General features: G+C 51.1%; 1 protein-coding gene across 1 annotated transcript in view; it reads right to left on the bottom strand.

Annotated features, from left to right (window-relative positions):
* Positions 1-219: 219 nt before the first annotated feature.
* The window catches only part of VPS52 (VPS52 subunit of GARP complex), a 70,891-nt gene continuing 50,807 nt past the window's right edge, over positions 220-20,303 (bottom strand). The window contains exons 18-20 of the mRNA XM_069241887.1: positions 13,076-13,187; positions 10,594-10,712; positions 220-1,517 (exon numbers count right to left, since the gene is read on the bottom strand). Coding sequence (XP_069097988.1) covers positions 1,371-1,517; positions 10,594-10,712; positions 13,076-13,187 — 378 coding nt within the window. The 3' untranslated portion in view covers positions 220-1,370. The remainder of the gene's footprint in view (positions 1,518-10,593; positions 10,713-13,075; positions 13,188-20,303) is intronic.

The raw sequence follows: 20,303 nt of genomic DNA, 5'->3' as shown, positions 1-20,303 counted from the left end.
CTTTTGTAGTTCTGTAACGTAAAAGAGCACTTCAATAATGCCATGCACGTTTGACTCGGATACATACTCTACGTTTCCCTAATGTATAAACACGCCACTGTAAAACTTATTTTGAAAGAACCTCTTTCTTCGCCCATATAGAAACTCATATTCAAGCTGCCTTTGCAAGCCAGTCATGCAGAGTAAATTCCTCGGGTCCTTAGAAGAATATTCGCGGTATTTGGAACAGACACCATGGCCACATTTATTCTGACATTCAAGGGTTAAGCATTAAAGACCACGACTGTCACCAGTATCATTATGTACATCTTGGTCAGAGGTTTGGTAACAGCGCTGCGGAACGTCCACACTTGGAAGATACAATAGACAGAACCAAAAACTGCGGCGTAGGGCACAAGGTCTTGCTTCGTCGCACAATGCACATCCAAAAGACAGACAGGGCTGGAATGGAGCACATCAAGGTCCTCTGCTAGCAGGAGAGATCTGAAATAGAATTAGGATCACAACCTCTTGCAGAAGAAACAGAGTAGGACTCTTGTAAGCAGTCAGTGCTCAGGCTCTCACTCTCCACATATGAAATCAGAAGATACAATTATCTCCCCATGGACTACACATCCCAGAGTACCAACGATACAAAAACCAAAGGGACGGTTTAGCAGTTAAGGTCACAAGTTCAGGTGTTAGACCTCAGAGCAATCTCTGCTATGCCTAAAAGGAAGAGGTTGTTCAGGGTGTTTTACAGTCTGTTCTCTCAGTGACCTTCTCTGGAGCATTCCTCCTAGTTCTGGACATATCTGTAAAGGCAACAAGAGAATGGCCCTCTCAGGGTGTCACCTGGGAAAGAAATAGGCACTACATCAGGTGACATATGCGAAGAGTAGCAGGACAGGATTCAGAGGTTTTACTGACAGAACTATGTGGAGGGGGCGAGGTGGTGGGGCACTTTGGTTCCAAGCCAGTCCCAGAGTATGCTGGTGGGCCCTCCCAGAAAAAGACAACGTGGTGAGCCAGATGCTCACCTAGCCATGGAATCATCATTTCCAAAAGTGGTCTTTTACTGTAGTGCATTTGTTTAGTGTAGAAAGGGGATGTCACTCTTTGGAGCACATTCTTGCTGCACAGAGAGGAACTGGCATCTCAGTGTAATTTCAAGGGGTTTTGGAAGAGATCAAGTAGTGATTTCACTTGTTAGGAAAGGTTTGCAGAAATATTCCTGGAAGCAAACAACTGAAGTGCCAATTTCTTTTTTTTGAGAAGTTCTGATATTTCATCCAATAACCTGGAAAAGATGAGTTGCTGCAGATTCTGTTGTCACTTCCTGGGTGGGTGGTGTACACAGTCATTTTCTGGAAAGCGCCGTTATTGTCAGATCAAAAGTTGGGCTTGTGCTTCTTCACTTCCACCATGAGATGGTGTATGTTGATGAGCTCGGAGCGGACTGGCAGATTCTTGAAGGGCGCTTGGGACAAGACCTTATGGAAGCGGTGATAATACTGGATCAGCTGGGTCAGTGCTCCCTGCGTGATGGAGAGAACAAACCACAAGTGAGAGAGGGGAGGACCCACCCCTACCCGCAAGCAAACAGAACGCAGCAATTCCTGCCAGATCACCAACACTGTGGAGAGGGCTAATAAAACTCTGTCCCCACAACGAAGATCACCATCACCTATTACAGGGCTACAGAGAAGCAACAGATCAGGTTGGATCACCAACAGCCTGCACAAAGCCAACAGAAACCACCCCATCACTAGATCATCAATACCATGCAGAGAGCAAACAGAACACACACACACACACACACACTACTTGAAAGACCACCAACCGTCTGCAAGGTCTAAAGGAACCTACTCGCAAGTTCACTGTCTCCCACTAGAGGAATACAGAGAACCAATCCATATCTGCAAGAGCACCAACATCCTGTACAAAGCCAATGGAGCCCACCCCATCTGCTATTTCAGCAACACCCTGCAGAGCACTAAAGGAACCTATCTGATACCTGTAAGATCTTAAACAGCCTGCAGCGGGCTAATGGAACCCACACGCTACATGCAAGATCACAATTACCCTTCTGAGTGCCACGCAGAACCAATGGAATCTCCCTGTATCTAAAGAGTGACCATCACCGATGTACCAGACATTGAAGGATATGCGCTAAATGTGATTGAAGCAGAGGCACTATGTGTGGGACCTAGTAGGGCGTGCAAAGGAAAAGAGTAAGGGTGTCAAAAAACCACGAACTCGCGCCCCTTTCACGCCACGGTATGGACACCACTTCCAAGTATATGTCTCCTCCGTTCCTACCCCAGGCCTTGCTATCTCAGAGCATCAAACCAACCATCACAACAGTAGGCACTAGACATGGCTGATGGCTCAGACCCCACTTTCTCCCTTTCTTCAGTTTTCATCGTAAAGTTCTGCCCTTACTTCCTTGTGACACGACAGCTCATTGAGGTGTATCAAGATGACTTCCCATCGGTTATGCCTTGAGATGCTGTAGGTTGTGTCACTTTCATTGGGTTGCTCTATTCAGATCGGGAACAATGCAGGCGCTGTGCGTCCCCTTTGCTATAGTGCCCATAGCTTATTAACTACCCGCTAGATTTCTTTCAAGCTGTTGGGTACCTTGACTGCATCTTATTGCTGCGCAGAATCACCCCCAGTTGGTTCTCAGTCTCTACACTTTTCCTATTTCCAGTTCGTAAAGGCTGTCAGCAGGAAGAACCTCAGAATTTACAAAGCTGCAAGTGTTCTTTCCAATTAAGGCGAGCTCTTCCAGAAGCGATACCTATCTTCCTGGGTACGGCTGTATTTAATGAGCGATTCAACTTGGTCCATGGACGCATTCACACATTTCATAAGGATTGCCTGCACTCCGCCTTCAGCAGCACTTCAGCTCTAGCCACCAGGAGTGGTTACCAGAATTCTGACTTGAAGCAAAGCGTCAGATGAACCCCTGTGGGCCATCTTGGATAAAGCTCCAAGGGGTTGTTAAAAACACACAGGAGTCACCGCAGAACATGGCTCATTCCACAGAGCTGCAGCACTCCTCCATTGGAAAGTAGGGCACAAGATACTGTTGCTTCTAATGCCCAGGCCTCCCAAACGGTGGTTGCATTCATGACTACTGCTGAATACACCATAGCTCTTGGAATCAGGGTCTTCCTCAGAACGGAATCAGGCCGTTCCCCCAGCAGTCCTATTTCATGGATGCTGGTTGTGTTCTTACAGCTTTATGGGGGCTGCTACCACTTGTAGGAGCTAGTATGCCCCCCGCTTTGGGGCAAGCATTGAGAAAGGTTATCATTTAGCGCCTACCCCACCATCGTCAAAGCAAAGCACCCTAGTGATGGGCGACTGAACTGAAAGGGAGCTGGTAGACGACAAACAAAAGAGGAGCAGGTCTGTGTCCCCCCAACTATAAATTACTCTTCCACCGCTGTAAGGTTCTTCCATTTCGGGTAAAGGGAACAGAAACACCCTTGCAAAGAGGGGTGCACTTGAGGCGCACCCAGGATATCACAGCTCAGCTCAGATGTATCACAGCTAGAAAAATGGGACAATCCTCAAAGGGCTCCTGCAGGAAGCTGGCCTGGTAGACACCTATGGTGTTTGCATCTTATACCAGGTCCAGCGACCCCTATTAGTGAAGTGTTGGCAGTGTCCAGGAAGCCAGGGCTCTCTAGAGGTAGCTGTGGATGAGCAGCCAAGACTTAGTGTAGGAAGCTGGCTCTGTATATACTATATCAAAATGAGATATATTGTGCACAGAGTCTAGGGTTTACCCAGAGGTTAACAAAGGCTAAAGTAGATCATACTAATGCTCTCTTTTGTGCTAGTGTGGTCGACCAGTTAGGCTTATCAGGGGGTAGTGCAAAGCATTTGTCGTACACACACAGAGAATAGAAGAAGCACACACTCAACAACTTAACTCCAGACCAATGGTTTTTATATAGCAAAAATATATTTTCTTAAATTTATTTCTAGAACTACAAGATTCAAGTTGCAGGTAAGTACTTGAATAGATTTTTATCTTGCAAAACGTTTTAACTGTAATATTGGCAATAATCTGTTTTAAAAATGGACACTACAATTTTCAGAAACAGTTCCTGGGGGGAAGAAATGTTAGTTCGATTTACAGGTAAGTACTTGACTTACAGTTCCAGTCTCCGGGGGTTAGGAAGTCCACCGCTGGTTCAAATTAACCCCAAACACCCAACAACACGGGGCCTGCCGGGTACAGAGGTCAAAAGTGAAGCAAATTTAACGTGGGCTTCTATGAAAACAGGGGGCACTCGGAATCGGATCTGCAGGCAGGTAAGTACCCGCGTCTTCGGATGGCAGACCTGGGGGATTTAGAGGAGCACTTGAGGGGCCACAAATAGGCACCGAACACGCATCCCCAGCAGCACTGGGACAGGCGGGTGCAGTGTGCAAACAAGATGTCGGGACTCCAATGATTCTCTAAGAGCTCTGTAGGTCACTCAGAAGCTGCCGGCGAGGTCCAGGAGGTCATCTTGGGCAAACCACAGGCTGGACAGGGAGGAGGGCCGCCTGTTGAACGTTGCTGCACCAGAGGTCGGGCTCTCCAAGGCCTGGGAGCTGCGGTGCGGTGGTCTTTTAGGCGTCGGTTATTTTCATCCAGAGCTTTCACGTTCAGGGGGGGGACCTTGGGATTCCCTTTGCAGGCGTCGTCGTGTTGGGGTGGAGAGGTCAACCCAGGGTGGGCAATTGCTCGCAATCCCCTGAGGATACTCTCTAGCTGGTTGGGCCACCGGGACACGGGCTGTGGGCGTCGGATGCAGAGTGGTCAGGACTCACACATTCGGAGTTGGGCTGGAGTCCTTGGTACTGGTTTCTTCTTGGACCAGACCGCTGTCCACTGGAGTTCTTGGTCTTTTCGAGTGCAGGGCAGTCCTCTGGAGCTTGGCAGAGGTCACTGGTCCCGCTGGATGCGTCGCTGTTCTTTTGCATGTTTTTTGAAGCAGGAGACAGGCCAGGAGGGGGGTGCAACCCCTAATCCTTTTGGTCCCTGCCCTGCAAAACAAGATGCAGGATTCTGCAAGGAGGGAGTCACCTCAGCACTGGACACCTTAGTGGTGGACCTGGCTGGGGTGGTAACTCCTCCCTGTTTTCCCTAATTCTCCTGCTGGACTTGTCGACAAAAGTGGGGCTTTGTCCAGGGGGCCAGGCAGCTCCACTAGCTGGAATGCCCCGGGACACTGTAATCCGAGGCTTAACCCTTTGAGGCTCACCGCCAGGTGTTACGGTTCCTGTAGGGGGGAGGTGTGAAGCACCTCCACCCAGGGCGGGCTTTGTTTCTGACCACCAAGTGCACAAAGGCTCTCACCCCATGTGGTCTGAAACTTATCTGAAAGTGGCAGGCTGGCACAGACCGATCAGGCCTGCACTAGCAGTTTGGCTAACATACACAGGGCATCTCTAAGATGCACTCTGGGTGCATTTTTTAATAAATCCCACACTGGCATCAGTGGGGGTTTATTGTGCTGAGAAGTTTGATCAAACTTCCCAGTATTCAGTGAAGCCATTATGGAGCTGTGGAGTTCGTAATGACAAACTCCCAGGACATATACTCAACATGGCTACACTGCACTTACAATGTCTAAGAGTGGACTTAGACACTGTAGGAGTATATTGCTCATGCAGTTACGCCCTCACCTGTGGTATAGATCACCCTGCCTTAGGCCTGCTAGAGGGGTGACTTACCTATGCCACAGGCAGTGGTTTGTGGGCATGGTGCCCTGTCCACTTTGCCTGTTTCTCCCCATCAGCACACACAAGCAGCCCTTGGGGACCTTCCCTGGCCTCGATCCCTTGGTACCCTGGGTACCTTTTACAAGGGACTTAACTGTGGGCCATGGGTGTGCCAATTGCAGAAGCAAAGGTACGGGTTTTGGGAAAGAACACTGGTGCTGGGGCCTGGTTAACAGGATCCCATCATACTTTCACTCAAAGTTGGCATCAACATAAGGCAAAAAGAGGGGGGTAACTATTCCAATAGTAGCATTTTCCTACACTTATCTAGGAAACATGCAGCTTATGCAGTACCACTATAGTCACATAGCAACTTAGCACACATGAAAGAACCACAGTTTTACAAAAATAAAGGTACTTTATTATAGTAACACAACACCAGATTACTTATAGGTAGTCCCCCCCCAACTGGAGGTAAGTACACACTATATATGTACATAATAGCAATCAGCAAATAGCATAAAAACATTGGCAAAAATTATAGAAAATAGTGAGGGCCCCAGGGTAGGGCCAAACCATATACTAAAAAAGTTGAATGTGAAGAGAAGTCCCCCACCCAAGGATGTGAAGGTGTTAGAGGGGAGCTGCAGGAACTAGGGACCCCAAGAGGCAAGTACCTGAGTAACCCCCAGCGTTGAGGAGAGCAGTGATAAGTACCTGGTTTTCCCAGGGATTAACAGGAGGACTTAGAAAAGGGACTGCGCAAGACCCGGACCAGACTGGAAGAAACCAAAGGTGGATACTGGCAGAAGAGGACCTGCAAGAGAAGGGGACAGAGTCCAGTTCGAGTTGGAGTATCCGACCGTGGGAGGAGCCACTACCCACCCTTCTGTGGATGCAGAACCAGGTCGACGGGGGAAGAAAACGACCATCTGTTCAACGCAGGAGCTGAAGAGGAGTCCCTGGAGTGATGCAGATGGTGTCCCATGTCGGCTGTCGGGTTGCAGTTAGTCAGTGGCTGGAGATGCAGACTTGTCAGGTCCTGAAGAGTCCAGATGCGGTTCCAGTAGCCAGAAGTAGAAGTAAACAATGCAGATGAGTCCTGGTTGAGTCTTGCACGTCGAATTTGGGGACCCACCCGCAAGGGAGTCCCTAAATAGCCCTAAAAAGGGGTTTGGTCCCCTAGCACAGTGACCACCTATCAAGAGGGGACTCTGACGTCACCTACCTGACCTGGCCACTCTCTCTCAGGTCCTCTGCACATCTTTGTTTCAAGATGGCAGATTCAAGTGGCCCCCTGGAGGAGCTCTGGGAACTACCCCTGGGGTGGTGATGGACAGGGGAGTAGTCAGTACCCTTTCCTTTGTCCAGTTTTGTGCCAGAGCAGGGATTGGGGGGTCCCTGGACTGGGTCAAATCATCTACGCAAGGAGGGCACCAAGGCAAACTGGTAGCTTTGGAAGACTACCCCAAGGGAGAGAGTGTTTCCTCCGTCTTCCACAGCAAATCCTTTGTTCTGCCTCCCCCTGCTTGAGCTGGTCAAGTAGCAAGAGGGCAGAAACCTGTCTGCGGGGTGGCAGCAGCATGGGCTGCCTGGAAAACCCTAGAAGACTGGTAGGAGCAATACTGGGGGTTCCTCTAAGGACCCCCCCAGAAGTGCATGGAATCATGCAACCAATACTGGCAACAGTATTGGGGTATGATTCGGACATGTTTGATACCAAACATGCCCAGGTTTGGAGTTACCATTATGTAGCTGCGTCCAGTACACAGGTAAAGTGGCTTCCCCGTACTTATGAAGTCCTGTGCAATGGAGCTGGAGTTCGTAGGGGCACCTCTGCTCATTCAGGGGTGCCCTCAAACACTCAGCGTGCCTGCACCCTGTGCTAGGGAGAGCATACCACTGGGGTGACTTACAGTGACCTGGTGTAGCGACCTGTGGTGAAAGGGCGCATGCACCTTTTCACACAAGCTGCAATGGTAGGCCTGCAGACACATTTTGCATGGGCTCCCATGGGTGGCATAATGCATGCTGCAGCCCACAGAGTCCCCTGGTGTCCCAATGCCCTGGATACCTAAGTACCATATACTAGGGACTTATAAGTGGACACCAGTATGCCAATTGTGGAGTGTACAAAGCTCCTAAGCAACAACATTTGGAGGAAGAGAGCACAATCACTGGGGTCCTGGTTAGCAGGATCCCAGTGAAAACAGTCTAAGCACACTGAAGGCAGGCAAAAAGTTTGGAGGGGGGGGGTAACCATGCCAAAAAGAGTGACTTTCCTACAGCACCCATGACTGTCAATCTCACAGGAGGATAATCAACAGGGCCAAGCAGAAAACTCATAAGGCAGGGAGTCATAACTTACCCGAGCTATGTAGGCTTCGTTCACTTTATCATCCAAATTTGAAAACTCCCCTCTCCTTTTGTTAGATACCTTGCACGCTTTTCATATCTGAAACAGATCATATGTTCATCCAATAACAGAGCTATTGCTACTGGTTTCTGATGTGAAATTGCTACTCTTTACAACAACGCATACTTGCTATTTTAGTGCCAGTTTTTTTATCTGAGAAGACCTGCTCTTAGCCTTTGCAGGTCAAAGTTAGAAACTTGGTGAAAGGTTGCCTGCGTGCATCGCATCACTAAAGCTCCCTCTGATGAGAGGAACCAGTATTTCTGAATAATGCCAGTACACATGACCTGCTTCCCACCGCTCCTGAAACTAGAGCTCAGGTGCGACACTGGTACTAGGTACTGGTGCACAGAGTCATTACTGCCTCCCATCCTTCGAGAGCGGGCACCAGCGCTCAGTGCCTTCGACTGGATGATATCTGTGCTAGGTACTGGTGCACACAAATTAGCACCGGAGGTCAAGTGCCCTCACCAGGATGATAACTGTGCTAGGTACTGGTGCACACAGTCATTACTGCCTCCGATCCCTCGAGAGCGAGCACCTGCTCTCAGTGCCCTCGACTGGATGATATGATACCTGTACTAGGTACTGGTGCACAGTCATTACTGCCTCCCATCCCTCGAGAGTGCGTGCCAGCTCTCCATGCCCTCACCTGGATGATACCTGTACCAGGTACTGGTGCACAGAGTCAATACTGCCTCGATCCCTCGAGAGCGAGCACCTGCTCTCAGTGCCCTCGACTGGATGATACCTGTACTAGGTACTGGTGCACAGAGTCATTACTGCCTCCAATCCGTCAAGAGTGAGCACCAGCGCTCAGTGCCCTCACCTGGATGATACCAGTGCCTACAGTCATTAGTGCCTCTGATCGCTCGCGAATGAGTGCCAGCGCTCAATGCCCTCACGTGGGTGATACCGGTGCAGTCCGCCGGCGCTCAGTGCCCTCACCTGGATGATACCGGTGCCTACAGTCATTAGTGCCTCTGATCCCTCGCGAATGAGTGCCAGCACTCAGTGCCCTCACGTGGGTGATACCGGTGCAGCCCGCCAGCGCTCAGTAATCTCACCTGGATGATACCAGTGCCTACACTCATTAGTGCCTCTGATCCCTCGCGAATGAGTGCCAGCACTCAGTGCCCGCACGTGGGTGATACCGGTGCAGTCCGCCGGCGCTCAGTGCCCTCACCTGGATGATACCGGTGCCTACAGTCATTAGTGCCTCTGATCCCTCGCGAATGAGTGCCAGCACTCAGTGCCCGCACGTGGGTGATACCGGTGCCTACAGTCATTAGTGCCTCTGATTCCTTTCGAATGAGTGCCAGCGCTCAGTGCCCTCACGTGGGTGATACCGGTGCCTACAGTCATTAGTGCCTCTGATCCCTCGCGAATGAGTGCCAGCACTCAGTGCCCGCACGTGGGTGATACCGGTGCAGCCCGCCAGCGCTCAGTGCCCTCACCTGGATGATACCAGTGCCTACATTCATTAGTGCCTCTGATTCCTTTCGAATGAGTGCCAGCGCTCAGTGCCCTCACGTGGGTGATACCGGTGCCTACAGTCATTAGTGCCTCTGATCCCTCGCGAATGAGTGCCAGCACTCAGTGCCCTCACGTGGGTGATACCGGTGCAGTCCGCCAGCGTTTAGTAATCTCACCTGGATGATACCGGTGCCTACAGTCATTAGTGCCTCTGATCCCTCGCGAATGAGTGCCAGCACTCAGTGCCCGCACGTGGGTGATACCGGTGCAGCCCGCCAGCGCTCAGTGCCCTCACCTGGATGATACCAGTGCCTACATTCATTAGTGCCTCTGATTCCTCGCGAATGAGTGCCAGCGCTCAGTGCCCTCACGTGGGTGATACCGGTGCAGTCCGCCAGCGCTCAGTAATCTCACCTGGACGATACCGGTGCCTACAGTCATTAGTGCCTCTGACCCCTAGCGAATGAGTGCCAGCACTCAGTGCCCGCACGTGGGTGATACCGGTGCAGTCCGCCGGCGCTCAGTGCCCTCACCTGGATGATACCGGTGCCTACAGTCATTAGTGCCTCTGATCCATCGCGAATGAGTGCCAGCGCTCAGTAATCTCACCTGGACGATACCGGTGCCTACAGTCATTAGTGCCTCTGATCCCTCGCGAATGAGTGCCAGCGCTCAGTAATCTCACCTGGATGATACCGGTGCCTACAGTCATTAGTGCCTCTGATCCCTCGCGAATGAGTGCCAGCGCTCAGTAATCTCACCTGGACGATACCGGTGCCTACAGTCATTAGTGCCTCTGACCCCTAGCGAATGAGTGCCAGCGCTCAGTGCCCTCACGTGGGTGATACCGGTGCCTACAGTCATTAGTGCCTCTGATCCCTCGCGAATGAGTGCCAGCGCTCAGTAATCTCACCTGGATGATACTGGTGCCTACATTCATTAGTGCCTCTGATCCCTCGCGAATGAGTGCCAGCGCTCAGTAATCTCACCTGGATGATACCGGTGCCATTCTTGAAGTTGGTGAAGGAACGCATCACATCCTGGCTTAGGTTCTCAACCGACTGCTTCCAGGTGGCAGCAAAACCACGAACCAGCTGCACCACACGGCCTACGGGATGTGAGGCGGTGTTAATGTACACCGAAAATCAAGACACTTCAATGTGACAATGGATCTGATTGGCCCATGTGGTCTTCCCCCCAACGTCCAAACCAGAAGACACCGTAGGGGGCTCTCCCCCCTTTAAAGTAACACACAGCACTGCATCCTTTCAAGAGAAGAACTCAAACACACTCATGACATCTGCTCCAAAGCAGGGCCAGGCGGCTCTCTCCCCGCCTTAAAACTAACACAGGACATCACATCCGTTCTAACACAGGACATCACATCCGTTCAAGGGAAGGACCGGTGCACACTCTCCCCGCCTTAAAACTAACACAGGAAATCATATGCGTTCAGGACAGCGCATCTGCTAAAGGAAAGGACCAGGGCACAGTCTCTCCTCCTTAAAACTGACACAGGATAATCACATCCGCTGAATGAAAGGACCAGGGTCCATTGTCCTCTCCTTAAAACTAACACAGGACATCAAATCCACTCAAGAGAAGAACCAGGGCACATACTCCCCTCCTTAAAACTAACACAGGACATCACATCCGTTCAAGGGAAGGACAGGGGCACACTCTCCCCTCCTTAAAACTAACACAGGACATGACATCCGTTCAAGGGAAGGACCGGGGCTCACTCCTCTCCTTAAAACTAACACAGGACATTGCACCCACTCAAGAGAAGAGAAGGACCGGGGCACACTCTCCTCTTATTAAAACTAGCACAGGACCTCACATCCGTTCACGAGATGGACCGGGGCTCACACTCCTCCTCTCCTTAAAACTAACACAGGACACCACACCCGTTCAAGAGAAGCACCAGGACATACTCTCCTCTTCTTAAAACTAACACAGGACATCACACCCGTCCAAGAGAAGGACCGGGGCACACACTCCTCACCTTAAAACTAACACAGGACATCACACCCGTCCAAGAGAAGGACCCGGGCACACTCTCCCCTCCTTAAAACACAGGACATCACATCCGTTCAACAGAAGGACCCGGGCACACTCTCCTCTCCTTAAAACGAACAGAGGACATCACCTCCGTTCAAGAGAAGGACCCGGGCACACTCTCCTCTCCTTAAAACTAACACAGGACATCGCACCCGTCCAAGAGAAGGACCAGGACACACTCTCCTCTCCTTAAAACTAACACAGGACATCACCTCCGTTCAAGAGAAGGACCAGGACATACTCTTCTCTCCTTAAAACTAACATATGACATCACATCTGCTCAAGGGTAGGACCAGGGCACACTCTCCTCCTTAAAACTAACACAGGACATCGCACCCGTCCAAGAGAAGGACCGGGGCACACTCTCCTCTCCTTAACGCTAACACAGGACATCACCTCCGTTCAAGAGAAGGACCCGGGCTCACTCTCCTCTGCCTTAAAACTAACACAGGACATCGCACCCGTCCAAGAGAAGGACCGGGGCACACTCTCCCCTCCTTAAAACACAGGACATCACCTCCGTTCAAGAGAAGGACCCGGGCACACTCTCCCCTCCTTAACACTAACACAGGACATCACACCCGTTCAAGAGAAGGACCCGGGCACACTCTCCCCTCCTTAACACTAACACAGGACATCACACCCGTCCAAGAGAAGAACCGGGGCTCACTCCTCTGCCTTAAAAACGATGGAGTGTTTCAAGGGAAGAACTGTGGCACGGCCACCCTTCTTTACAACCATCACAAGGCATAACATCCGTTCAAAGGAAAAACCGGGAGCACATTCAAACCCTCTTAAAACTAAGAAGGGCATCACATCTGCTCAAGGGAAGACATAGGTGCACTCGCCACTTCCATTCACGGGAGAGACACTGGCAGAGCTACCTCGCAGCGGAATCCAGAATAAGAGAAGCGAGAGCCGCGCCTCTGTATCCCCTGCACCCTTCGCAGAGAACCAGGAGGTTATCTCACCCATGATGGGAATACAAGGGCTGCATAGAACTTTGTTTCCATTTGAAAAACCTGGAGCCCCCTTCTCTCACCTAACCCTGGCAATCCATTGCTGTACAGCACACTCCTCGGAGAAAAGGTGGAATACTCTCCTTTTTACACCACTAGACTTAACCTGTGGTGCCTCACACGGGAAAAGAATGTCCTGCCTCCTCCAAACAAACCCAGAAAGAGGACCTCTCAGTTTCAAGACATGAACTATGGTCCTATCAAACCATGCTTCTGGCCCCCACACAGAATCCTGCAGCCCACCAGCTTCCTGGAACCAACACAGAGAGAGACGGTTCACTGCTGGATGTAGGCGCGAGTAGCCGATCAGAAGGCAAGAAGGTAAAGACTAACTAGAAGAGGAAAACAGAAAAACGACGGAATCTTGAGCCCAAATGTGATGTGACGTCACCTTCCTCATTCTTTAATCTGTCAAACTGCCCCTTCTCAATCAGCGACTCTGACTCCTTCACGAAGGCCATCATTCCACCGAAAGGAGGAGACAGGATCTCTTCGATGAATTCCTGCAGGAGAGCAAAAAAAAGCTTAGTCTAGTATAACCAAAGTCTCCTTCAGAAGGGCACACCAGAAACTTACAGCAGAAGCTACCCCAAGCTTACAACCAGCCATAGGCAGGGCTTAGCTCGGGTAATCAGAGCTCACAGAGAGCATGGGAAGATCTGCAGGAGAGCATCTAAGGAGCTTTGCTTCGAGGACCTCAGCACAGGAACGGGGAGGGCTCTGTGCACAAAGAGGAAGCTTAGCACAGAGAACCTGCAGGAACCACTATAGGGCAGGAGAGAATTCCTGCAGGAGAGCATCTAAGGAGCTTAGCATCAAGGACCTCAGCACAGGAACAGGGAGGGCTCTGTGCACAAAGAAGAAGCTTAGCACAGAGAACCTGCAGGAACCACTATAGGGCAGGAGAGAATACCTGCAGGAGAGCATCTAAGGAGCTTAGCATCAAGGACCTCAGCACAGGAACAGGGAGGGCTCTGTGCACAAAGAGGAAGCTTAGCACAGAGAACCTGCAGGAACCACTATAGGGCAGGAGAGAATTCCTGCAGGAGAGCATCTAAGGAGCTTTGCTTCGAGGACCTCAGCACAGGAACGGGGAGGGCTCTGTGCACAAAGAGGAAGCTTAGCACAGAGAACCTGCAGGAACCACTATAGGGCAGGAGAGAATTCCTGCAGGAGAGCATCTAAGGAGCTTTGCTTCGAGGACCTCTGCACAGGATCGGGGAGGGCTCTGTGCACAAAGAGGAAGCTTAGCACAGAGAACCTGCAGGAACCACTATAGGGCAGGAGAGAATTCCTGCAGGAGAGCATCCGAGGAGCTCAGCACAGGACCGCAGCACAGGAACGGGGAGGGCTCTGTGCACAAAGAGGAAGCTTAGCACAGAGAACCTGCAGGAACCACTATAGGGCAACAGAGAATTCCTGCAGGAGAGCATCTAAGGAGCTTCGCTTCGAGGACTTCAGCACAGGAACGGGGAGGGCTCTGTGCACAAAGAGGAAGCTTAGCACAGAGAACCTGCAGGAACCTCTATAGGGCAAGAGAGAATTCCTGCATGAGAGCATCTAAGGAGCTTGGCATCAAGGACCTCAGCAGAGGAACGGGGAGGGCTCTGTGCACACAGAGGAAGCTTAGGACAGAGAACCTGCAGGAACCACTATAGGGCAAGAGAGAATTCCTGCAGGAGAGCATCGAAGGAGCTTCGCTTCGAGGACCTCTGCACAGGAACGGGGAGGGCTCTGTGCACAAAGAGGAAGCTTAGCACAGAGAACCTGCAGGAACCACTATAGGGCAAGAGAGAATTCCTGCAGGAGAGAGCATCTAAGGAGCTTCGCTTCGAGGACCTCAGCACAGGAACGTGGAGGGCTCTGTGCACAAAGAGGAAGCTTAGCACAGAGAACCTGCAGGAACCACTATAGGGCAGGAGAGAATTCCTGCAGGAGAGCATCTAAGGAGCTCAGCACAGGACCTCAGCACAGGAACGGGGAGGGCTCTGTGCACAAAGGGGAAACTTAGCACAGAGAACCTGCAGGACCCACTATAGGGCAGGAGAGAATTCCTGCAGGAGAGCATCTAAGGAGCTTAGCATCGAGGACCTCAGCAGAGGATCGGGGAGGGCTCTGTGCACACAGAGGAAGCTTAGCACAGAGAACCTGCAGGAACCACTATAGGGCAGGAGAGAATTCCTGCAGGAGAGCATCTAAGGAGCTTAGCATCAAGGACCTCAGCACAGGAACGGGGAGGGCTCTGTGCACAAAGAGGAAGCTTAGCACAGAGAACCTGCAGGAACCACTATAGGGCAGGAGAGAATTCCGGCAGGAGAGCATCTAAGGAGCTTGGCTTCGAGGACCTCAGCACAGGAACGGGGAGGGCTCTGTGCACAAAGAAGAAGCTTAGCACAGAGAACCTGCAGGAACCACTATAGGGCAGGAGAGAATTCCTGCAGGAGAGAGCATCTAAGGAGCTTCGCTTCGAGGACCTCTGCACAGGATCGGGGAGGGCTCTGTGCACAAAGAGGAAGCTTAGCACAGAGAACCTGCAGGAACCACTATAGGGCAGGAGAGAATTCCTGCAGGAGAGCATCAAGGACCTCAGCACAGGACCTTAAGGAGCTCTGTACAACACACAGGTAGACTGGTGCAAAGCCCCGGAGACCTCCTGAGCGGAGCAGGAGTGTATACAGGTTAAGCAGGTCAGACCGCGCTACAAGGAAAAGCATACAGGAGCTTTGTACACAGATCTTCCAAGAAAGCAGACCAAGAGCTTAATCCAACACACCAGAGACCTGAAGAGAGCACAGATGGAGTTTACGTGGCAGAGATCTTCTGCGGACAGCAAGGAGAGAGGGGGGCTCCTGGGCAGAGCATAAAGGGAGCCCAGCGCAGGGCACACATACATCTATGCAGTCAATGAGCGACCGGAGGTGTCGCTGGACTCCAGCTGTTATCTGTTGTGATGAAGTCTTGTGTAAGGGGCGGAGTCTTCAGCTCTGTTCTCATTGGTAGCAGTTCCGGGGCGCCCTCGATGGATATCAGGATGTTGTTCCGGATCATGAGAACACAGATAGTAAAGGCCTGTTGCCATTTTTTTTTCTTTTTTTTTTACTCTTCTTAGTTTCATGTCTATTGTGTCCTGGCTCTGGGTGTGCTGAGAATCACTGCCGAGCAGGTCAGCGAGGTAGGCAGGGGAAGGATGCCTTGTTGATGACTTGTAATTGATGCAACTGGGTATGAAAATGTTTATTTTGTCACTAAACTCAATGGGCATTAAGTTTATCGGCCTCAGAAGGATGAAAGGCAGAGTGGACAGAGTGGGAATAAAAGCTGTATATGAGAGGTCAAGCACAGATTCTGAAGTGATGTGTCACCTGCAGGGTGAAGAGCCACTATGGATATATGGAAACAATGGTTCCCAGACAAGCTTAAAACTTGCTGCTGACAGGGCCAATGTCATCAAAGTACTCAATGAAATCACACACGTAATGTAGGTGCATCAAGTTATTAGGATCAGTTATCAGGATTCTTAAATTTCATGCTTCAGTAATTTTAATGCATTGCATGAGCCACCTTCCGAGTACAAAGCCTGTTCACCAGTCGCTGAACTGTTCATCATGTGTAAATTATGTACATATTAAAAATGTGAATATTAAAAATGAATTCTTAAATGTCAGCACCTAGCAATGTATTTTCTGATATCTTAAGCCTGTTCACGTGAACCTACATAAAGTATGTGACTGGATTAGGTGCATTTATGATACTGTTTGTCCCACCGAGAACCAGGTTTTAAATAGATCCAGGACTCATTTGTTCTCCTATATTCAGGTTACTCTCTGCTCCTGTCTGAACGTCGGGGTGCAGCCTCGTTTTAGAGCACAGAAGCCTTATGAGGCACAGCTGCAGGATGTGAAAAGCCCACAGTGACAGAGGGCCATGTTTACAGGGCCTGCGGCCTTCCTGACAAACACAGGGGCCACGCACAGGACCTTCGGGCACACAGACACACATGGACATACTTATAGGAGCTGCAGGGTCCACAGACACACATGGACATACTTATAGGAGCTGCAGGGCCCACAGACACACATGGACATACTTATAAGAGCTGCAGGGTCCACAGACACACATGGACATACTTATAGGAGCTGCAGGGCCCACAGACACACATGGACATACTTATAAGAGTTGCAGGGCCCACAGACACACATGGACATACTTATAAGAGCTGCAGGGCCCACAGACACACATGGACATACTTATAAGAGCTGCAGGGTCCACAGACACACATGGACTTAAGTAAAGAACCTGGAGGGCTCAAAGACACACATGGACGTACTTATAAGAGCTGCAGGGTCCACAGACACACATGGGCATACTTATAAGAGCTGCAGGGTCCACAGACACACATGGGCACACTTATAAGAGTTGCAGGGCCCACAAACACACATGGACATACTTATAAGAGCTGCAGGGTCCACAGACACACATGGACATACTTATAAGAGCTGCAGGGTCCACAGACACACATGGACTTAAGTAAAGAACCTGGAGGGCCCAAAGACACACATGGACATACTTATAAGAGCTGCAGGGTCCACAGACACACATGGGCATACTTATAAGAGCTGCAGGGTCCACAGACACACATGGGCATACTTATAAGAGTTGCAGGGCCCACAAACACACATGGACATACTTATAAAAGCTGCAGGGTCCACAGACACACATGGACTTAAGTAAAGAACCTGGAGGGCCCAAAGACACACATGGACATACTTATAAGAGCTGCAGGGTCCACAGACACACATGGACATACTTATAAGAGTTGCAGGGTCCACAGACACACAGGGACATACTTATAAGAGCTGCAGGGTCCACAGACACACAGGGACTTAAGTAAAGAACCTGGAGGGCCCAAAGACACACATGGACATACTTATAAGAGCTGCAGGGTCCACAGACACACTTGGGCATACTTATAAGAGCTGCAGGGTCCACAGACACACATGGGCATACTTATAAGAGTTGCAGGGCCCACAAACACACATGGACATACTTATAAGAGCTGCAGGGTCCACAGACACACATGGACATACTTATAAGAGCTGCAGGATCCACAGACACACAGGGACTTGAGTAAAGGACCTGGAGGGCCCACATCTATACAGGGGCATGGGTACTGTACTTACAGGGCCCACAGAGAGACAAGGGCATGGGTTTAGCACCTGAAAGCCAACAGGCAGGCATGTTTACAGCACTTACAGGGCCCACTGACACACAAGGGATGGTACAGGACCTGCAGGGCTAAGTGATGCACGGGGGCACAAGTACATAGCCTTCAGTCCCACAGACACACAACGGCATGGGCGCAGTACCTGCGAGCTAGAATAACAAGCAGGGTCATATTTCATGTTTACACAGGACACAGGGGAATGCATGGGTAGAGGACATGATGGATTCCCAGACACACAGGGGTGTGAGCACAGGGCCAGTAAGGCTACAGACTAAGGGGAGAGTGCAGGATCTGCAAGGCCCAAAGACTGGATCCGGTTTGAGGACTTGGGTTCAGGACCTGTATGTCCCACAGACACACAGGGGCAAGGATTCAGGACATGATAGACCACAGACACACAACAGCATGGGAGCAAGACCTTCCGGACCCACAGACACACAGGGGCAGGGAAACAGGACAGGATAGACCCACAGACAGGCAGGGATACAGGACATGACAGACCCACAGCCACACAACAGCATGGGAGCAAGACCTTCCGGACCCACAGACACACAGGGGCAGGGATACAGGACATGATAGACCCACAGACACACAGGGGCAGGGATACAGGACATGATAGACCCACAGACACACAGGGGCAGGGATACAGGACATGATAGACCCACAGGCACAGGGGCAGGGATACAGGACATGATAGACCCACAGACACACAGGGGCAGGGATACAGGACATGATAGACCCACAGACACAGGGGCAGGGATACAGGACATGATAGACCCACAGACACACAGGGGCAGGGATACAGGACATGATAGACCCACAGGGGCAGGAGTACAGGGCATGATAGACCCACAGCCACACAACAGCATGGGATCAAGACCTTCCGGGCCATCAGACACACAGGGGCAAGGATTCAGGACATGATAGACCCAGAACCACACAACAGCATGGGATCAAGACCTTCCGGACCCACAGACACACAGGGGCAGGGATACAGGACATGATAGACCCAGAACCACACAACAGCACGGGATCAAGACCTTCCGGACCCACAGACACACAAGGGCAGGGATACAGGACAGGATAGACTCACAGCCACACAACAGCATGGGATCAAGACCTTCCGGACCCACAGACACACAGGGGCAAGGATTCAGGACATGATAGACCCACAGACACACAACAGCATGGGATCAAGACCTTCCGGACCCACAGACACACAGGGGCAGGGATACAGGACATGATAGACCCACAGACACACAGGGGAAGGAGTACAGGACATGATAGACCCACAGACACACAACAGCATGGGAGCAAGACCTTACGGACCCACAGACAAACAGGAGCAGGGATACAGGACATGATAGACCCACAGACACACAGGGGCAGGAGTACAGGACATGATAGACCCACAGACACAGGGGCAGGGATACAGGACATGATAGACCCACAGACACACAGGGGCAGGGATACAGGACATGATAGACCCACAGACACATAGGGGCAGGGATACAGGACATGATAGACCCACAGAGGCAGGAGTACAGGACATGATAGACCCACAGACACACAGGGGCAGGAGTACAGGACATTATAGACCCACAGACACAGGGACAGGGATACAGGACATGATAGACCCACAGACACACAGGGGCAGGAGTACAGGACATGATAGACCCACAGACACACAACAGCATAGGATCAAGACCTTCTGGACCCACAGACACACAGGGGCAAGGATTCAGGACATGATAGACCCACAGACAGGCAGGGATACAGGACATGACAGACCCACAGCCACACAACAGCATGGGAGCAAGACCTTCCGGACCCACAGACACACAGGGGCAGGGATACAGGACATGATAGACCCACAGACACACAGGGGCAGGGATACAGGACATGATAGACCCACAGACACACAGGGGCAGGGATACAGGACATGATAGACCCACAGGCACAGGGGCAGGGATACAGGACATGATAGACCCACAGACACACAGGGGCAGGGATACAGGACATGATAGACCCACAGACACAGGGGCAGGGATACAGGACATGATAGACCCACAGACACACAGGGGCAGGGATACAGGACATGATAGACCCACAGGGGCAGGAGTACAGGGCATGATAGACCCACAGCCACACAACAGCATGGGATCAAGACCTTCCGGGCCATCAGACACACAGGGGCAAGGATTCAGGACATGATAGACCCAGAACCACACAACAGCATGGGATCAAGACCTTCCGGACCCACAGACACACAGGGGCAGGGATACAGGACATGATAGACCCAGAACCACACAACAGCACGGGATCAAGACCTTCCGGACCCACAGACACACAAGGGCAGGGATACAGGACAGGATAGACTCACAGCCACACAACA

Source organism: Pleurodeles waltl, chromosome 6 (genome assembly GCF_031143425.1).
Source record: "Pleurodeles waltl isolate 20211129_DDA chromosome 6, aPleWal1.hap1.20221129, whole genome shotgun sequence".
Taxonomy (NCBI): Eukaryota; Metazoa; Chordata; class Amphibia; order Caudata; family Salamandridae; genus Pleurodeles; species Pleurodeles waltl.
Note: the sequence above shows the minus strand (reverse complement) of the source record. Positions and strands in the feature narration are given on the sequence as shown.